Source organism: Elgaria multicarinata, chromosome 1 (genome assembly GCF_023053635.1).
Source record: "Elgaria multicarinata webbii isolate HBS135686 ecotype San Diego chromosome 1, rElgMul1.1.pri, whole genome shotgun sequence".
NCBI lineage: Eukaryota > Metazoa > Chordata > Lepidosauria > Squamata > Anguidae > Elgaria > Elgaria multicarinata.
This window is the reverse complement of record NC_086171.1, coordinates 75,054,320-75,076,451: the sequence shown is the minus strand read 5'-3', so window position 1 is coordinate 75,076,451 and position 22,132 is coordinate 75,054,320. Positions and strand designations below refer to the sequence as shown.

At 41.4% G+C, this 22,132-nt stretch overlaps 2 protein-coding genes across 2 annotated transcripts in view; one reads left to right on the top strand and one right to left on the bottom strand.

Moving 5' to 3' along the window:
• Positions 1-19,447, bottom strand: part of ZPBP (zona pellucida binding protein) — a 28,459-nt gene extending 9,012 nt beyond the window's left edge. Inside the window, exons 1-6 of the mRNA XM_063124035.1 lie at positions 19,330-19,447; positions 15,922-15,981; positions 14,883-15,008; positions 6,409-6,558; positions 4,183-4,401; positions 1,647-1,723 (exon numbers count right to left, since the gene is read on the bottom strand). Of these exons, the coding sequence (XP_062980105.1) occupies positions 1,647-1,723; positions 4,183-4,401; positions 6,409-6,558; positions 14,883-15,008; positions 15,922-15,981; positions 19,330-19,447 (750 nt within the window). The remainder of the gene's footprint in view (positions 1-1,646; positions 1,724-4,182; positions 4,402-6,408; positions 6,559-14,882; positions 15,009-15,921; positions 15,982-19,329) is intronic.
• Positions 19,448-20,751: 1,304 nt separating this feature from the next.
• SPMIP7 (sperm microtubule inner protein 7) overlaps positions 20,752-22,132 on the top strand; it is a 36,712-nt gene continuing 35,331 nt past the window's right edge. The window contains exon 1 of the mRNA XM_063116274.1: positions 20,752-21,300. Coding sequence (XP_062972344.1) covers positions 20,805-21,300 — 496 coding nt within the window. The 5' untranslated portion in view covers positions 20,752-20,804. The remainder of the gene's footprint in view (positions 21,301-22,132) is intronic.

Below are 22,132 nucleotides of genomic sequence, written 5' to 3'. Positions count from 1 at the left end.
ATTGCCTAGGGTTTTGAAGGTGAATCAGATGCCTCCCGACTAAACCCCTGCTGCATTGTAATAAATGTGTGAAACAGCACCACTGCTCAGGCAGGAGGACTGCAGCGGGGCGGAGGGGGGAAGGGTCAGATTCAGCACAGTAGGTTATTAGGCCAGTCATGTAGTGGGGCATCATGGACTTATTTTTAAAATAAGTCACTGGGTGTGGCATATTAAACTATCATGAACTAAAGTGATCCCCGAACCCACCCTTTGAAAGTGAAATAGAAGTCTTCTTGTTCTTTGTCTACTTAGTCTACATAACTTCTGAACTTTCAATGTAAATTTATACTTACATTTAAATACATTGTAGCTGATCTTAGAAAATGTCATGAAAAAACCTTCACTGGTAACAGTAGTCAGTAATAGTAATACAAATGCTAAAATGTTTGCACATCATTATGGCAGGCAGACGACTGTATCATGGAGGGCCCTCACCTTATGCTCACAAGGCTGCTGCCAGATAAAGGTAGTGGCAGCTCATATTTTCCCCATCCGACACACCACATCCTTTTACAGGCCCTGCCCCTTCTCCCACCAATGCTGTGCAGGAACTTCCGCTTTTATCTCATCACTGTTCGGAGATAAGAGCTACATAGCAATAAAGAAAGACAGTCTTTCTTTAGCACAGTGTAGGGAAAACCCACGGTTATTGCCAATCAGTGATGAGATAAGAGAGGACCTAATGACATTTAAACTTTAAATGCCCCATTCTTTAATTACCGTTAAAATGTAAGTCTTTAAAGAACAAGGTATTCAAACCAGTCCTATAAATAGCTGCCATTTTTATGCCTTAAAGATGTTGCACTGGGGTTTACTCATGAGTAGACATGCCTAGAATTGAGCTGCGTTTGGCATGCTTGGTGGGAAAATGCCCAAATTGATACAAAATACATCTGGCCTTCCCATTTTGCTTTGGCCCTGCCCCCTGCCGGAATATGACCAAGATCCTTCCCAAATTGTAATTCAGCCCCTAGGACAAAACAGGATTCTTAATGAACTAACCCAAAGATCTCTTTCCTATTTAGTAACCACCAGTTCAGATTATATCAGTGTAAATGTGATATGTTTTTGGGACTCAAACGCTGATCACTTTGCGGTTAATTATACTGAACCCTATTTGCCATTTTGCTGCACATTCACACAGTTTGGACATCCTTAATTTAGAGCATTTCACAGGGCACTTGAGTTTTTGCCATCTTGAAGAAATAGGTGTCAGCTGCGAACCTGGCTACCTCACTGCTCACTCTCATCCCAGATCATTTATAAATGTTAAATAGTGTTGGATTCAATACAGATATTTGCAGGACCCTGCACTTACTTGCCTCTCTTGCAAAAACTGTTTCTTCCTACCTTATGCTTCCTGTTCTTTAGCCAGTTACTGACCACAAGATGACCTATAATTTTATCCTCTAACTGCTAAGTTGAACCAGTCCCCCATTTCAATCATGAAGTTTCCTATTTTTCTTTCAGCCTCTATTCGGGTATCACTATTTATGCAGAAATATTTTTTAAAGCCATTCTATTCATTCTTTAAATGATAAAGCGCTAGAAAGAGTGAACAACTTCTCCTAATCTTTATTTCTTTTCAGATGGATCTACACTACCTTTTGTAATCTTCTTGTTACATCGCATAAGCTTTTCTGACAAGCACTTTTGCCTTTTTCGGCATCTAGAGAAGAAACTGTAAAAAAGGTTCCGCTTTATAAGGGAAAAAACACACATTGCACAGCATAAGTATTCTTGTTTTCTAAAGAACATTCACCTTATCTATCTAAAAGCAAGACTTTAGATTGTTGTTGTTTTTTAAATTAGGTATCCTACAAATATTTTCTCATGTTCACATAACTGAAAAAGGATGTAGCTTCACTCCTGTCAGCTTAATCTTCATTGTGCACATAACCATATATTCTAGATGCAAGGAACAGTACATTCTAAAAGTATGTGATGGGGTCACAGCTCAGTGGTAAAGAAATGACATTTAAAGCCCTAAAAGGCTTGGGACCTCGATACTTGAGGGAGTGCCTCTCCTTATATATGCCTGCCCGAGACCTGAGATCTGGTGGAGGAGCCCTTCTCTGCATCCCACCAACGCAACATATACGCTATGATGGGACAAGGGAGAGGGCTTTCTCTGTTGTGGCACCCAGACTGTGGAATGCCCTCCCCTTGAAGGTCTGACTGTCGCCAACACTGACTTTATTTTGATGCCAAGTAAAAACATGGCTTTTTAACAAAGCCTTTGATGGTTAAATCCACTAAGATGGCACATTGCTTTAACTGTTTAACTTGGTTCATGGTTTAATTTGTTTTAACTGTTTAACTTGGTTCATGGTTTAATTTGTTTTTAACTGTGCATATTTATTGTTTTATACTGTATGCTTTTATACTAGCCTACCAGCTTCTGCAGACAACGGCACTAACGTTCTAAAGCCCTGAGGGAGAACGCAAACGCTTCCGAAACGCGTAGGCACCTGGCACTTTAATAAAACTTTTACTAATAATAATATTGTTGAAGATTACTTGGTTCCACCCTTGCCTATGACTTGGTATAAGACAGAGGAAGAAGACTAGGGCTGAAAGACCAAGGGGTAAGTGTGGGAACGTGGAGGCTAAATTCTAAGGGAGCAAAATATAAACGACTACAGAATGTGTTTACTCCTTACATGTCAGAAAAGTTAAAACAAGCAACTTAAACTTAACATTTCAATGTGTTTTGGTACATGAACAAATTTGTAGGCACCTTAAGGTTTTTCTTTAACCACAGACATATTGCTATTTTAAAATATACAGACATATGGTCAAGCATTATGTGCGCGTTCCCCTCCTTATACTATTGATTAGAACCAGGTGAATGTTTTGAAGGCATCTGCTGTCTGATATTAAATAGGTCTGGGTCAGACAATCTACTGGCACAGTCTATACTCTAGCTCAGACACACATCTCAGAACAGTGATTGGCACTGCAGCACCCGTCAGGACCCCGAAATGCGCCCAACAGGACTACCTTTATGCACCCAAGGAGACTAACAATAATAATACTTTTTTTTAAAAAAAAAAGAAGGTCAAGGGTATGGCTAGCACTCTCACTTGACAGTGTCAAGTCCTTACCATTAATTTACAAAGAGGTACCCTCAAATTGCCACTGGTGCAGGGGAGAGAGAAAGGCCATGTGCCTCCTTTACTAATAACTAAGCATGATTCTATTCACTTGGTCTGAATAGTCACAATTGTTTAATGCTCCTCTACAGATATTACTTTATTTAGCAGTGTTAAGATGATTGCATTATCATCTATTATTACAGATGTGAAGAGCCACTGTGCTTATTTTGCACATATTTAAGCTCTATTTGAATTGTCATAGTATTTTTTGCATTTCATTGCTATTTAACCCTACCTTTTACAATTTCCCCCTTTACACTTATGTACACATGCACCTGCCAACTAAAAATACTTCAAGCATCTGATGAACTCGATTATAATCTACAAAAGCTTGTGCTATAATAAATTGCTTAGACTTGAATGTTTTATCTATATGGCCATTGTAAAATCTCCAGCTGAGAGTTATTTTTCATCAGTCTCTGACATTCAGCACCTAATTTGTTTAAAATGTCAACAGAGAAACATTTTTAAAAGTCTGAACCCTGCCTTGGGAACTTGAATCCAGGGTTGGCATCCATTATGTCTGCGATCATTTCATGTATTTACAAACTAACTTATGTGAACCGCCCAGAGAGCTTTGGCTATGGGGCGGGGTATACAAATGCAATAAATAAATAAAAAAAAATAAAACTGCATTCTTTTCCTAAAAGTCTAAATTTTAAAGAACTGTTTTTCTATTATTTCAACAGTGAAATACTATGTATCAATACATGGAAACTGAAAGTTGATTTTAAAAATCTGTTCTAAAGAAACTACTGAAATTTCAAGAGGAATGTTACTTGATCCAATCACTTATTACATTAAGAAGTCATCCAAAACTACTTATTCATTCAATATCAACTCTACATTTGGATAATTTACTTGGTACATAAACCTTTTCAAATAGCCTTTCATTAAATTTGGCTGACGGCAAAACTTTTCAGTAATACTTCGTGAAACAAATGTTTCTTCAAGCAACTTCTCAAAAGATAACATGTTTTACCTATAAAAGTAAAGAAGATTTCATTTTGCAATCCAGCTCTCTGCATTTTTACATGATGGCATTCTGACTTGCGTAACAAAACCTCACAGGATAGCTCAACAACAAGCTTGGCCAGGATCTGAAGTAACTTCTTCTCAAAAGAAGCATTATAAATACTGTTGCAGGGAGCTGCATGATATCGTGCTGAAAACTCATAGTAAAAGTTAGGATCAGAATAAGCTGCAGAAGAAAAAATGTATGATTAATACTCAACCACTCCACAGTATTCTAAAAGCAAAATATTGTTCAGATATTTTCAGATATGTACATACTGAGGAGGCCCTTGTACACTATGCACCACGTAAATAATACCTAATCCAGTAAGTCCACAGATGCAGGTATTTTCTCTAAGCAGTGCTTTACAAGAAGACAGCACATGAGAAATATGCCACTATGCCCGCACAAATTCCTGCTAAGAGGCAGTTATAGCTATGGATGCTCTAGATCAGATACAAATTCCTCCAAGAGGCTGCCTGGACTGCTTGGTTGCTATGGTAAGCCAGAATATTACAGATCTGTCCAAAACAACTTTATTTTGCTCAAATGCCTAAGACAATATGAAGGAATAAGTTTAAAGAAAACACCAACACAGATGTGCATAGCCCAAGAAGCAACAGACTCAATTTCAAGGAACAGACAGTACTGATAATCACTAGCATCAGAAAAGTAAAGGATGGCTTTGCCAGAATACATACCCCTTATGCGAAGTGCATTCCTAACTGATAAAGCATGATAGGTACATCTAGATTTTCAGCTATGTGGAATGTCCTCCCCTCCTGTTCACCTTAATCAATAATCATTGAGGTACATATATTTAAAATACTTTAGGACTCTCAATAACATTCAACTGAAGACAAAGGAAGGTTTTCTGTTGGCTTCAGTTGGACCAGATCAAGCCCTAAATGTATTTAAAAGAATTTGGTAAAGGAATAAAATATATGAAAGAATATTACTGCATGGTCTAATGGCTCACAAACAATTCCCATTTCATTCTTCCTCTCATGCACCTGGCACTGGCACTAAGATTCAAAGCTTATTTAAATCACAGTTTCCTATTACCTCCAAACTGAGAAATTGTGGTTTAAGCCCTGCTTACTAATCAAGATATGAAATTTAAGAAGCAAGGTTTCAACTATTGTTCTCGGTTCCGATGTCATGGAAACTGGATTAAATAAGCCATGATCTCAATGGCAACACCAGGCATACAAAGGGAAGTGAGGTGAAGAGAGAACATGTAGACACATGACTTGTTATCAAGCTAATCAACTACATTTTATTGGCCCGTCATTATGTCTTGAACTGGACCACTGTGTCTGTAACGTGCTACAAACTTCGCCAGTGGTTTATCTCTTAGTTAGGGAATGGAAAACAAAAAGTGTTCTGGTATCCCAATATCCATTTTTAGTACAGTGCTATAAAAAACAGCATCAAAGCCCTGTTCCATATAACACTAGACATGGAGGGAAACAATAACCTTTAAAAGGCTCACCAGAAATTTCAGCATGCATTCAGTTTATACTGCTTTGGAATGTATGAGAATGTACATCTCAATTTAGGATCCGAACACCTCGTGAAATATACAAATGACAATTTCAGATTTCCAGATTGAGAAGTCTAGAGGAAATATCTCTTAGTTTAGGGTCCCAGGGACCATAGGATATTTGGGATTTCCCCCCTCCGACAGCACTCAGACCTCAGAACTCGTGAATCGGAGATCCAACACCCTTCTCCACCCCCTCGCAGCCAACATGGAAAGAACTGTTTCGGATTCCCTCCAAGGTCGGAGAATCAACCCCAGAGGAGGAGGGAACGGGGGAATTCCGGTAGGTGGGAGGGGAGGAGTTTGGACAGGCCAGAATATGAGTTATCTTGAGCCTCTTCCAGCATCCTTCCCTCCCCTTTTGAAGGACCCTTGCTAGATGGGCTGAAAGCCCATGTAGCAAAAAATCAATGAACAGATGGGTGGGGAGGCAAAGATCACCTCTGCCACTCCTCCCACCCTTTCAGTTTCAGCCCAGCTAGACATAGGAATCTCGGAAGGGGCTTCCGAGCAGCAAGGATGCAATCCATAGGATTGTGTCCTTAAGCATGTTTAATTGTGCACTGGATTTCCCCTTATAATTTCAACAAATGAATAGTTAAAGAAGAAAAGGCTTGCAGTTCAGAATGTAAGTTGACTTATCTTACCATAAAGAATATATTTGATTAAATAGCTTTTTTCATCTTGCTCGGTAGTTGGCTTAAATACAAGGGAACATGTGTAGACTCCACTCATATCATATTTAAAGTGTCGGAATAGCAGAGTTCCTGTTGGTGTTATTTTCACAGTTTCATTTTCTATTTAAAAAGAGAAAATAAATTTAGTTTTAAATGATACATTATCACAATCCAAATGAGCCCCGAACTAATGCAGCCTCACATTTCAACCCTTTGGGCCTGATCCCAAAGCCAATCACATCCAAATACTACCTATAAAGTAAAATTATGCATAAGGAAGTGGCTACACTATTAGGTCCTAAAATCTCACTAATTGCTATCTCAGATATTTCTTCTTCTTTCCTGTTAAAAAAAATCTTACTGACAGATATCAACAAAAACATTTACCTAATCATTTAAATAATTTACACACTAACAAATATTTCTTCACATAAACAGCACACCTTAAATTTTACCATTAAATATGTATGAATCTATGGCATCTTGAACCTTAATATTCCAATCAGATATAAACAAACACAACTTTTCTATAAATGTCTCATACTGTTGTACTTCTCCAACTCACACTATTGCCCCGCTCATGCTCTTCACTCCTCTGATGCCATGTTTCTCGCCTGCCCAAGGGTCTCTTCTTCCCTTGCTCGGCTTCGTCCATTTTCTTCTGCTGCCCCTTATGCCTGGAACGCTCTTCCAGAACATTTGAGAACTACAAGTTCAACCACAGCTTTTAAAGCTCAGCTAAAAACTTTTCTTTTTCCTAAAGCTTTTAAAACTTGATTTTGTTCTGACTTTATACAGTTAGTTTTACCCTACCCAGTGCCTGTTTACCCTACCCTGTGCCTGTTTGCATTCTCTTCCCCTCCTTATCGTTTTATTATGATTTTATTAGAATGTAAGCCTATGCGGCAGGGTCTTGCTATTTACTGTTTTACTCTGTACAGCACCATGTACATTGATGGTGCTATATAAATAAATAAATAAATAAATAATAATAATAATAATAATTTGTCAGCTTCAGTTGGACCAGATCAAGCTCTAATTGTATTTGAAAGGGTTTGGTAAAGGAATAAAATATATGAAAGGGATCCTAGGCAGAGTGGGAGGAGCACAAAGGTGATCTGCCCATCCACACTCCTCTCATCCTGGATTTTTGTTAGACGTGGCTTTGCCCATCTGCGGAGCTGGAGAGGAGGAGGCTGGGGCGGCCGGAGGATTCTTCATAAGCCAGCAGCCCCGATCTTCTCTCCTCCCCACCCACAGTACCACTATCTTTCCCTCCTCTCCAAGCTCGTGTTTGCGAACTCGTAAAGGCAGCCAGAGCAGTTCTCTCTGCACCGCCTGTGTGGGGGAAGGAGAGGGGAGGGGGGAGCTTTACCTCCAGCCTCGGATCGAGGAATCTGAAATATCCTATGCTCCCCGCCTTAGACTTTACGTAGGGGCTATAGGATTGCTCTCTGAATCATAAACCATATCCCATAACACATTTCCATAATGACTTCATTCAGGGATGCACAACTTGCAGCCCCCCAAATACATGGTTTAATTTGTTTTTAACGATGTATATTTGTTTTATACTGTATGTTTTTATCCGTACGCCACTCTGAGATCTTAATGCTATAGGGCTGGATTTAAATGTTTTAAATAAATACATAAACAAATTGACTACAACTCCCATGATACCTCACGATTAGCTATGCAGGCAAGGGCAGATGGGAATTGTAGGCCAAAACATCTGGAAGGCCACATGTTGCTTACTCCTGACTCAACTGAACCCAGACCCTCACTTTTTCCAGGACATATTGGATAGTCAGAGACATACATGTTCAAACAATACATGTTAGAGCTCATTTCAATCAGGACATTCTTCCTGCATTGAGGATGCGTATCCAAGAATTTGTACTGGGTTGAGATTTCTCTCCAGAAGGTAACTAGTTAAAACTTATGTTCAGTGATGAGGGATAATCCCCTCTTATTACAGCACTGAGGATCTCTCTCAACAAAATGCCCAGTTGTACATATGCAATGCACAGAGTGCACATTTAGATGCAGTAAATATGGTGTACAAAAAAAATCAAGCCCAGTACTGCAAAAATTATACAGAAGTTCCTGCTTTAGTTCTTCATAAATTAAAAACCATGTTATAGGGGCAGTAAATTTCAGACGACTGATATTCATTTTTTGCATTCTGTATCAAGTATAAATCCAACTCCAATGCTAGTTTCTAAATGTTCCAAAATCTACTCACCCTTTTTTCAACTGAAATACCAATTAATTTTATATTTAATCATGGAAGCTGGATTCCTATAGTCATTTAGACTATATCAGCATCGTGGAGAACTTTTAGAATGTATATTGTTAGCCTTTATTCCAAACTAATATTATACCTTACACAGACCCACCCAAACAGGCACATGGTAGCACTATTCACTCAGCGATACACTGAGAAATGAGACTTAGGGCACATCTTATGGCCACAAGACACTGTCTAGACAGCCATAGGATTGTTCAGTTTCTAGGAAACTACCCTATTTCTTCGATTCTAAGACACACTTTTCCCCCATATAAACATCTCTAAAAATGGGGTGCGTCTTAGAATCGCGGGTGTGTCTTAGGTTTGTTTTTCTGTTGGTGGTACTGAAATTAGTGTGCGTCTTACAATCGATGGTGTCTTACAATTGAAGAAATATGGTAGGTCGGTTCCCAGAAGTCACTCTCTCCTCCCACTCCCCCTCATAGCCAGCGCAGTTCTCATCAGCCTCCAAGCTCAGAAATGGGGGGTAGAGAGGGCAAAAGGGGAGAAGCCCCAGGGGCAGGGAGGGGAGGAAACCGAAGCAGCAGCTTCCTATGCATCGTGTGGCCTCCCTCACCCCACTCCACTCCACAGCTCCCTACTCGGGCAGGCAAAACCGCCCATTTAGTCATAAATGCAGGGCGCCCAGAGCATGGAAGAGAGGATCCCTTCCGTGCTCCAGCTGTTCAACATTGGTTAGTCAGTATCCTCCAATTTCAGAGGCTGGCGACTATCCTGATAGGATTGCACCATGAATTTGGATAATCAAGAGCTTTGGGTAATGGGATTTAAACATAGAGATATTAAAAAGGAGTAAAGAACTGCCCTTTTAGCTAAGTTGAGTCACACAAAAACTAAAAAGGTTCTGCCATTATAAGCCGCATTTCCACCGCTTATAAAAATGACAGCTCTTGAGATAATAACTGGAAACCTGGCATCCACAATCTACTTTATAAAGTCTACAGTTCTGCTAAATGTCAAAGCAATCTGATACAAATTGTCACAGGTACAGTAATTTAAAAAGTGTTGAAAATTGACACATTTGTAGTTTTTATCTCAAGCTGCAGCTTGGCATATCATATATTTCTTTTCAATTTTGGTGGGAACTACTGAAGTATGTTATTCAGGCTTGTTGAGGAGGTGTTTCTTTCATTGATTTGGTAAAGTTCTAATCAATGGTTCAAAAATTATTAAGGTTTTTCTGCCCCATGAAAGTTGGAGAAATGATGCAGGGCATGCTCAGTTTTACTCTGAAGCTAGAATGCTGCCAGTCCTCTAGGGGCTTGTCTATTCAGCTTTTTTACCCCGACCTAAATGCATATATTTGCATTTTAGGTTAGATGACACAGCCATCCATTCACCTCAGCGCTGGGTTTTAACCACAATAATGCGCATATTTGCATTTGCAAGTTACCACAACTTTTAGATCAGGTCCAAGTTTGCACCGCGGCACGTTATGGCTGTGTGTCTTTGGGGGAGTTATGTCGGATTTTGACATGTGGGCAAAGCTTTGAGGGTAGGATAACGTGATTGGCCCATTTCCCAATTTTGCACCAATCCGCTGCCTCCTTCATTCGCGCCGATTTTAGTTTGAAGTCTCTCTACGGAGCTCCGCAGAGAAAGCTTCTTAAAACAAATTTATTCCTCTATTTATATACATATTTATTGCATTTCTGTACCGCCCAATATGCAAAGCTTTCTAGGCAGTTCATGAAAACAAAGAGGGGGAAACGGGCAGCCAGACAAGGAGACGTGGTCTGCTGCCTCCTTCCTTTCCCTCTGTAGCCTCATTCCCCACCCCACCCCGCTCCTGCTCGGTTTGTGTGTTATATTAGTCTGCAGAGCTCCGCAAATAAGATGTATAGCTTTGTTGGCTTCGACTCTTTATCATTGTATATGGGATAATACGCATGCACGCATTAATAACTCACTATAAAAATAATAATTCAGGAAATAAATCACTGTTGCTGCTGCAGTGTGATGCTCTTTACCTACGTTCAAATCAATGAAAAATTGGGTTTTTATTTAATGAGGAGCAATCCCAGTCGTATAGATGAGGGCTTTCAGAAGAATTCTATTACAGAGGGCTTCAGGACTGCATGCAAAGGCAAAAGACTCGCCCACAACCTGAGATATGATCATCCAAACCAGGCCATAGAGCAGAGAAGCACAACTTGCTGCCCTTGGAACCTTGGGGACCCCACCTCCAATGTTTCCCTTGCTAGTGCTAACCAGGAAATGCCTGAGATATCTCTTGCCAGTGCTAGCACTAACAAGGTCAGAGATAAAGAACTGCTTCTCTTGCTAGCACTAGCAAGGAAAAGCCGGGGGGGGGAGAGGAGAAGGAGTAAGTGTCAGGGTGGAAAAGTGTATGTATGGGGGGGAGGGGGAAGAGTGTGAATATATCACGGGGAAGTGAATGAGTGTGTACACAAATACCTGCATCCGTGCCCATGTGCACACATGTGGTCCCTTGCAGAAACGCTGCGCACCTCTGGCATAGATTGGAAACTACAACACACCCAAAGTGAATCCTTTCTAGTTCTAGCAATTTCCTGGTATGCATTACTGAGATGTGGGTGGGTGAGCTGGGTGGGGTGGATCTATCTCAGCTCTGTCCACCTGGGTACTCAGTGCAGCACCAGCCTAGATTGAAGGGCCCGGGGGGGGGGGGGGGAGTTGCCGTTATCCACAAGGATTCCATCTTTCTCACAAGGAAGCCCATCCATCCTAGTACCAGTTTTGAAGGTTTGCACCTCGTGCTGAGCCAAAGAGACCGAACACGTATGCTGCTGGTGTACTATCCACCCCGCTGTCCAGTCTCGGAGGTGATGTTGGAGAACCCTAGGACTGTGGTTTTGGTGGACTTCAATATCCATGCTGAGGCTGTCCTGACAGGGTCTGCTCGGGACTTCATGGCTACCATGACAACCATGGGGCTATCTCAGTACATCATCAGTCCAACACTTTGATCTGGTTTTTTATTGGTCGGATGGGGGATCTGGTTTTAGGGGGGCTTTTAACAACCCCGTTGTCATGGACAGATCATTTCCATATGAAATTTGGTTTGCCAATAGCAGAGCCTCCCTACAGGGGTGCAGAACTACTTAAGATGGTCTTCCCCTGGAGACTGATGGAATCTGAAGGATTCCTGAATGCTCTGAGGGACTGTCCGGCTGTTAGGGCTGGCAATTCAGTCAAGACCTTTGTCTCACTATGGAACGGTGAGATGGGAAAGGCCATCGATACAATTGCTCCCGAGTACCCACTCCAGTGCTGTGGAGCCTGTAATTCACCTTGGCTTACAGAAGATCTATGGGCAATGAAACAGGCTGGACAACAGCTAGAGTATAGGTGGCACAGATCTCAGAGCTAGTATGATTGAAGATTAGCAAAGACCCTTCATTGTGCCTATTATACAGCAGTGAGGCTGGCAAAAAAAGTCTTATTATGCCTCTTCTATTTCATCCTCAAAATGCTGTCCAGCAGAATTGTTCCAAGTGGTGAAGAGCCTGTTGGGACAAGGCTCGGGCTCAGAGAAACTGGGATTGGAACCCTCGGTCATCTGCTGTAACAAATTCACTAGGCACTTTGAGGAGAAAATTGCAGGTATTCACTCAGAACTTGATGCCACAGCTATCGCAGTGCCTGAGGAGGTGTCCAGAGCCTTGTCTGGTCATGCTTCCCGGGATCAGTTCCAGTTGTTGCAGCCTGATGATGTGGACAAGACACTTGGATCAGTCCATCCCACCACATGTAAGCTTGACCCTCAGGCATCTTGGCTAATACTATCCAGCAGAGGTGGATTGATTGGGTGGGTCCAGGGAGTGGTAAATGCCTCACTCTGTCAGGGAGTGGTGCCTGCTGCCTTGAAAGAGGCTGTAGTGTCCCTCTCCTAAAGAGGCCCTCCCTAGATCCAGAGGTATGTGAGAACTACCACCCTATTGCTAATATCCCCTTTTCGGGCAAGGTGCTTGAGCATGTGGTGGCTGGGCAGCTTCAGATGTTCTTGGAGGAAACCGATTATCTGGACCCATTTCAGTCTGGTTTCAGGCCAGGGTACGGCACTGAAACAGCCTTGACTGCTCTGATTGATGACCTACTCCGGGTGAAAGACAGGGGGAGTGCTACCCTGTTAATCTTCCTGGATCTCTCAGCGGCCTTTGATACCACTGATCATGGTATCTTACTGGATCGGCTCTGCAAGATGGAAGTAGGAGGCACTGTGTGCCACTGTGCCACTCCTACTTACAGGGCCAATTCCAGAGAGTGGTATTGAAGGATCTCTTCCACCCCATGGCTATTGAGCTGTGGGGTGCCACAGGGTTCTTTTCTATCCCCCATGCTGTTCAACATCTATATGAAGCCATTGGGTGAGGTCATTAGGGGTGTTGGGCTTGGGTGTCATCAGTATGCTGATGATACTCAGCTCTATTTCTCCTTGTCAGTGGAGTCAGCTGGGACGGTGAAGGTGCTGGACCAGTGCCTGGAGGCTGTAATGGGCTGAATGAGGGCTAAAAAAACTTAAGCTGAATCCTGATAAGACAGAAGCTCTGTGGATTGGTGGTTCCTGACTCCGGGAATTGGGTAAACAACCTGTTCTGGATCGGGTTGCACTTCCTCTTGAAGGAGCAGATGCATAGCTTGTGAGTATTCCTAGATCCATCCTTGTCACTGGAGGGCCAGGTGGACTCTGTGGACCAGAGTACTTGGGGTCAGCTTAGGCTGATCCACCACCTACGGCCTTCCCTGGACAAGGAGAACCTAGCCACAGTAGTGCATGCGCTGGTAACTTCCAGATTAGACTACTGCAATGCACTCTACATTGGGCTGCCCTTGAAGATGACTCAGAAGTTGCATGTAGTGCAAAATGGAGCAGCTAGACTGTTGACCGGTACATCTTACAGAAACCACATAACACTGATCTTAAAGGAATTGCACTGCCTACCAATACTCTTCCGGTCAGAAATCAAGGTGTTGTTAATGACATTTAAAACCCTAAACAGCTTGGGACCTTGATACTTGAGGGAGCACCTCTCCCTATATATGCCTGCCCGAGATTTGAGCTCTGTTGGAGGAACCACGTCCCACCAACACAAGACAAACACTATGGTGGGACGTGGGAGAGGGCTTTCTCTGTTGTGGCACTCCAGCTGTGGAATGCCCTCCCCTTGGAGGCCTGACTGGCGCTGGCACTGGTTTCATTCCAGCACCAAGTTAAGACATGGCTTTTTAACAAAGCCTTTAATGGCTAAATTCACCAAACCTGTACGTAGTTTTAATTTTATTCATTGGTTTTACTGTTTTTAAATTCTGTAATGGTTTTAGCTTATTAATGGTTTAATTTGTTTTTAGCTGTGTATGTTTATTGTTTTATATAGGATGAATGATTTTATCTGTATGCCACCCTGAGATCCTTGTGATATAGGGCGAGATACAAATGTCTTTAAAAAATAAGCGAATTAAGAACGTGACTGCACTGTTAAAACTCCCCTTTGAAGTCAATGGCTGTGTTAAGATGCCATGCTAAACAAAATAGTTTAGTAAGATGCAAAGGAGCCTAGGTTCCCAAGCCTAGTATTCCCTGCCCCTCTCTTCCTGCCACACCATCAAGAGAAAGAGTTCAGAACCTTTTATTTTATTAGAATGTAAGCCTATGCGGCAGGGTCTTGCTATTTACTGTTTTACTCTGTACAGCACCATGTACACTGATGGTGCTATATAAATAAATAATAATAATAATACTTCTTCCCTTAATTAAGTACAGCTTGTCATGCCAGTGAATAATCTTAACTATGGTCAATTCAAAACAAGCTGTGATTAATCCAACTTCCAACCTCTTCCTTGTAGCCATGCCCCAGAAGGAGAAGGGGGAGCATGCAAGCCCAGGGGAAGCTAGGCTCATTCATGTCTTGCTAATGAATAGTTTAGTGTGACAGATGTATACAACCATTGGGATTTGAAAGTGCTTCACTTTGACTGGATTGTGTCATATACATTTTCTGGAGAATTATTCACCCCAACCTAATGAAAAAGTAAACAAACAATTAAAGCATTCTGGAAAAAACAGGGGCACTATAAAACTACTATCTTTCTGCCTTGGCTGGGGTAAAAAATGGGAAAGATTACCATCAGAAAGCAGGGAAAGCCTTACCTGTAACCAAATCACCTCCTGGTCCATGCCACTGAAATATTGGGTCGATCAATTCTGAATTTCTTAGATGATTTGTTACACACAGAATACGCGGACTGTTATGTTCCAACCTGATATAAACTTTGACTAAAACACAGAATACTATTATTAGCAATTATAGTCAAAGTAATGTACATCATGAATATATTGCAGCTATACTAATAATTACATGTGTAATTATGGGCATTACACAAAAGACTCTGGTTTCAAGACTGATCTTCAGAGATAATCCAATCATGCTTTTCAACCCCCACACCCTCTCTCACACATCCTGTGGCATATGCAGATGTTTCATCACACATACACATACATACATACACATACACACACACACACACACACACACACACACACACACACACAGAGCTCTCCTGCAAGCCCAGAACTACTTGTGCAGGATTAACTGCACATATAAGGAATCAACTGGATCTGTCCATCAACGAAGATGAAATACACACATCTATAGCCTTAGAATAACGTAATTATATAATTAGTATAATTCTGCTTAAACAAAATTTTTGTTGGTTACATTCCAACAATCAAATCTTGGATTACAAGGTCAAGATATGAAGAAACTTCATGCATGATCCTTTTGTTTATTCCTTTTGTGCAAATGAATAAACAAGTCAGGAAGCTACAAGCCAGGAAGCCACAGTTAGTCACAATTTTCTGTTACATCCAAACCAGGAACGAAGGTTAATGACTTCCAAACTTTAAACCAAGCCAATTGATGAACTGTGGCTTCATATTCTGGTTTGTTTGGAGCCCATTAACCATACTTTCCCAATCTGAATGTAACAGGAACTACGGCTTCCTGGTTTGTTTCCTCACTTGCATGGAAGAGTGAAGTTGGAGCAAAGAGGCTGCATGTGAGTGCATGAAGACTGTGCTTCTCAGCTTGTTAAGCCAAGATTGGTTCGTCTGAATACAGCTAGTGTTCAAGGCCTTGCCATTTCAAAAGGTGATTAGCCTAAATGAATTTTAGATTGTTACTATATACCTGGCAAATTAGTTGATCCTACAACTTTCAATCCTTTAGGATCTATACTGGCAGAACGAACTGTGAAAATAGAAAGGAAAAAACACACATTAACATAAACCTCCAAACTTCTTAGAGACATAAAAGAACCACAACTGACTGCTGACTGATCAGAGAAAAATCAATACACTTAAAACAAGAACAACTCCTCAAATGACTGCAATGACCAGTATTAATGATATTGGCTATGTTTGGACAATCATCCATGTCTTCACAAACCTGTTTATGAATCCAAAACAAATGCTATGGCCACATACTCCTCCCTTGATCCCATCACATGCTGACTTCAGGACAAAAGAACTTGGCTTACATTAAGCCAGAGTTCCCCTTTACATCTGAACTGAGGAACTCTGGTTTAAAGTAAATAAACCAATTAGATCATGTCTTAGTTCTCCCCTCTTCTTCTTTAGTCACGAAGTCAATAAACTTCCCCATACCCTCTCAAATTTACCTTTGCTTAATTGTCCTCACACTTTCATTTTTTTCTGTTAATTTTTTTCTAAAAGGGCAATCTGGCTATTGAGTTTACCTTCATTTCACCTGCTCTGTATTTCTAAGCTTTAAACTTAAGCTTTTCTGAGCAGAAAAACATCATGTAACTAAAGCCACAAGATGGAGCTCTTCAACCACTAATACATAAATACTAGTCCTAGTAGAACAAATTTATATTAAAAAAAATCAACAGAGAGGTAGTAGAATGCAAATGTCTCTGGAACTGTTTTCAGATTATAAAAGCAGGTAAATATATAGATCTCAATTCAGCAATCCTTCCCTTTTGTAAAATAAAATAATAAAATAATTTTGCCTTCACAATAACTAATAATTCATTCGCCTTGAATGCATTTATGAATTCTTTTGGGTCAAGGATCTGGAATGTTTGAACTCATTTTGCTAGTTTTATTTATTTTTCTTACATTATTCAAATTTATTCCTTCATTTCACTTTGCCTTCATACTTCCTTGGAAAAAATGCACAATTATGTCAGTCTGTAGGGGCAATCTAGCCAATCTTCTTGAAGTCCCACCAACTTCAACAAGACAGATATAAACACTTGCTTAAAGTTTCCGACTAAGATTAATGGGAACAAAATGCTGAACTATGGCTCAATCATGCCCTAAATCTATCCTAAACGCACAGAAAGAAAATGCTCTACTAGGCAAAGAACTGAACCACTCTGTCTCCTCTCCAGCAACAGTAACTGAACGACTGCACTTTTAACTTAAACAGCCAAACATTCTTGAACCAAGTTCAAAAGAATTGAAAAACTTGTAGGATGCAATAGCTTCCCTTTTCTCCCTCATCAATCAATCCTGGTTTTCTACTGCCTTACAGCGTGCCAGTTAACATCTACAAATCCACACAGAGAAATACTTGAAGTCTCAGAAACACAGAAACGGCTCAGTAACAAATTCCCACCTACCCCATCAAGGTTCATAGTCCAGTTATTTTGGCACCTGAGACAGAAAGTCGCAGAAGTGCCTCTTCCCATCCCTGGCAATAAAAATATAATAATAAATAACCAACAGTGTGCTGCCTATTTATGACACCCAAAATGAGTTGCCTGTACTGGCCACCTCATTCAGACTAATGGAAGGGCCAGCCTTGATAATATACTTGATACTGTATTGAACATGATAAAAGTGAAACACTATATAGCAGAGGGTTTAGCATCCGCCCTGCACACTCAGGTCCTCTGGGAAGAATCTACTTCAGTCAGTCAAAATTAGGTTGACAAGTATTACCCAGAGGACCTTCTCCTCTGCTGCTCCCAGACTGTGGAATGGCCTGCTGGAGGAGACTCGTCAACTTAACAGTCTATTAGCATTCAAGAAAGCTATAAAGACTGATCTCTTCCGGCAGGCCTATCCATTAGAATTTTAAGATGCTTTAGAATGTTTTTAGGATGTTTTTAACAATGTATATTATGTTTTAATTCAGTTTAATGTATTTTATATTTACTGTTGTTCCCTGCCTCAATCAGAATGGAGAGGGGGGGTAAGAAATAAATTTAGTAGTAGTAGTAGTAGTACTAATATGGCTCATGATTTTAAACAAAAGTTAAATACACAGCCAACGAGAAAGTGGATCCAAAAATATTTCTAAGTACACAGTAAAGCTTAAATAAGAATTGAATAACAAATTATTAATTACATATAAGCCACATTCAAATGTCACGGTAACTCAGGATTTGTTCTTGGGATATGACTCTAGTTTCTCAGGGGAGAGACAAGCCAAAGTTCCCACTTCGGACTTCACACTAACCGAGTTAAGGGCCGAAAGTTCCTGGCTCATTCAATCGCTCCTGCTGACAGGAGGTCCTGCTTGCTGGCTTCTCACATGCATCCGGTTGGCCACCGCGGGAATAAAATCCTAGACTGCACAGGCCTTTGGTATGATCCAGCACAGCTCATCTTATGTTCTTAATTCCAGTTGTGAAACGCTCTTCCCAGAGGAGGTTGCTTGTATGCCTACTTTGTGTTCTTTTCAGTGCTAGGCAGCCGCAATGTAGCACTTCCAGAAACAAACACCGAAACAAGTGGAAACCCTTTCCAGAAACTAGCATTTCCGCTTGTTTCAGCACTTACCCCTGGAAGCACCACATCAAAGCCGCCAGTGCTAGAAGACTAGCTTGCACAAGGATCCCATTGGATCCAACCCATTATAGTAGGAAGCTGCTCTCCAATCACAGTGCATTTGTAGTCCACTAATCTCCCCACCTGCTCCATCACAGCAGGCAAAACTGCCATCACTCAGAAACCATGTGTAGACACATAATTGGGTGCAGGCATCTACCCTTTCTATTTTATTTTTCCTACAAAAAACATGTTCCAATAACCCTAAGTCAGGAAAGGAAATTGGTACAGGGATGTTTTCTGCACATGTTGACAAAAATCGGGGGCCTGTATCCCAATGTTAGTCCCACTTATCAGGGTTCTAGTCCACACTCGGCCATAGAAACCCATTGGATGACTTTGGGCCAGTCACATACTCTCAGCCAACCTACCTCACAGGGTTGTTGTTGTGAGGATAACATGTTATTATTATTATTATTTATTTATATAGCACCATCAATGTACATGAGGATTATTGGGTTCCTTGGAGGGAAAAAGGCGGGATATAAATGTAATAAATACAATAGAGAGTACACTCACTAGCCAAGAGGAGTGTGCATAGCGTGAAAAGGGATGTAAGAAGAGGTTTAGGAGCTTTCAGAGCTACAAAAGACTTGTGCAATGAAGGTTTGCAACAGGGGCTGTTGTTCCAGACCCCACAACCACGCTGATTACCCAATACTGGTGGACGACAGGCCGGAGCAGGCCTCCCGTCGCACCCTGACTGGAGAAGAAGAGGCTACCAAGCTCGTTTTACCTGAGGGGAGAGCCTGCAGCAGGGACAACGTCAGGACGAGCAGGAGGCTGCAGAAGGCGGTGGTGGAGGTGGAGGAGGAGGAGGGCCCGGGTCTCCTCCGCCGTCCCCGCCGCCGCATCCCCGTAGGCCCACAACTGCTGTCTGGCTGGCTGGCCGGCCGGCGTGCCCGCCCCCTCCTCCTATCTCTTTCCCGCGGGCTCCCCACGACAAGTTCGTTACACCACCGGCCTCGAACGCGTCCCGTCACAATAGCCGAAGAAAAAGGCGCGGGAGGGGGGAGGCACCGAGCGGAGGGTCCGGAACAAAATGGCGGCGCCCGGCGGCGGCTGAGAGGGCGCGCGCTATAATTCCGCGCCTTATGAGACGCTCCCCGGTTCTCTCTCTTTTCTAGCCTTGGAATTTGCTCTTAAAGCAATACGCTGATAGCCTCTGCCTAGACTATTTTATTTATTAGGGTCTATAAACTTAAACCTGAAAACTTTAAGCTGATCTGGGTTAACCAAATCTGCTGATAGCTTCTTTGTAATTTATGTTCTGTGTCTGGTTATCAGCGAGTGTCAGAAAGTCGTGCCTGAGGGGCAAGATGTTACAATCCGGGGTGGGTGGGGAGCTGACATGATGTTGAAATCATGGTATGCATGGTCTAAGATGGGGGTAAAAGAAGCGGCACAGGCTTAAATGGATTAGGCTTTAGCTGGTGTTACACAGATGATGGGTTACACTGATGACTGTTGAGCCAAGCGTCTCCATTTTTGAAAATACAAAATCCAGTTGTTACTCAGGTTTGTCTCCAGTCTTAAACAAAACAACTTTTCTTATGGAACCACGTGGCTTATTTTCTTTTATATTTACATGCAAGCACTGTTTGTATGCTTATCTGCTGCCCAATGCTCAGTATGTATATTTGAAAATAAAATGATGATCCAAAAACACCATAAGATTCCAGTGCTCTTTCTTTATTGTCCTCTGAAACTTGACCACTCAGGAAAAGGCAAAATAATAGCATGATTTACTTACTCTGAGCCTGGATGTAGGGTAGGCTAAACCTTTAAAAGTTTTTAAATACTGCATTATAGAAGGCAGAAAATATTTCATTTGTGTATCAAACAGGGAAGGACTGCTTCACTCATAGATCAAGTGATCACTGCATTATCACCTGGATTCCGATCACTATGAAATACACTACTATCACTTTCATTGTGTGCTCATGTTCTATTGTCACTAAGCGACAAGGACTCTTTGTCCATGTGACAGCTTCATTCCTTTCCTGGCTTGCGATTTCCTTTTATTTTTTTACTTACATAAGGAAACATTTCTATTTATTTTTGTAAGAAAAAGACCCTATTTTAGCTTTTTAGCCAAGTCTGCATGCTTTTTGGTATATGATCTCTGCTTTCAATGAGAGTTGTTAGAAAAGTTCAAAGAACAACCAAAGCCTTTGATATTTCTAATTAGAAACAATACAAAAAACAATCATGGCTTCTCAGGTTACTGCAAGGCACATTTGTCCTGTTAAACAGTTAAATCCTATTGATTCACTTCACAAGATGAATCAGATGCAGCATGAAGGTCTGTTAAAGAGAATGTATATGCCTTTTGTGAGAGGACCAGAAGACAGACATTCCTTTACTAGTTTCCAGGACAAGTACAGTAATGCTTTTCTCAAATCCAATCCATTCATCTCTCCTGAAGATAAATATTACATTTTAGCTCCACACCGGGATGATGTGCCAGTAAGTAACACTTTCTCGGGATTTGTGAGCCCAGGAGCCAAAGCTGAACAGCAAATCAAGTACGGCAGACCCGTGGGGGATGGCAGAGATCAGCAACCTCCAGAGTGGGCACCTCTCCCCTTCAGGAGAGTCCAGACTGCCGATGGAAGATCCTCATTACGACTGGATGAGATAAAGCAGGACCAGCAATGGAACTCCACAGCAGTCCCAGATATTTCTATCAGAACAAAAATTGGAGGTAAATTGCATTATCATTATTGTTTTCATTGTCATTGCCATATTCTCTGATGGAAGGGCACAAGATGAAGTTTTGATTAAAAGCCCCATTTTATTTATCGAAGCAAAACAGCATTCTAAATGACCAATGATATCCCTTAAGGCAGCAGTGGGCAGAAGGTAGATCTCCAGATGTTTGGGACTTCAATTCCCAGAAGCCCCTGCCAGCATGACCAATAGTCAGGAATGCTGGAAGCTGAAGTCCTGAATGTCGATCAAGAACTGAAAGGGATCATGGAGGAAAAGGGGTGTTTATCCCTTTCGCTGCCGGTCATTTCTCCTTAAAACAACCTCACCCCAACACTGTTGCTCCCATTAAAGTAAGTGACTTTATTTATTTATTTATTTATTACATTTCTATACCACCCAATTTAGACTAGGTTATTGTGCTTGCAAAAGTACATACGACTTCCTATTCCAAGGATTTACTAATCTAAAGCAAAAGAGTGTCAATTCAGTTTTAATCTGGGAGACCCAAGGTCTGATGCAACCATTAAATTGCTGATATCTTCCCCCATGCTTGTGAACATTATCTATGGCATGACATCAGCTCAGCCAATTGATACCAAAGACTTCATTATAACCACCATTATTACTGCCATTGTCACCCTTATAAAGTCCCTTAGTTTGTAGATTACAATATAATGTGCGCTCTCTGATTAAGCTATCAAATCTTTGTGGTACCTAAAAGACTAACAAATGTACTACGGGATGATATTTGTTAGTCTTCAAGTTGGTTCAAGACTCCGCTGAAGATGCCTGTCTTTCTGCGAGCTGGTCAAGCTGGAATCTTA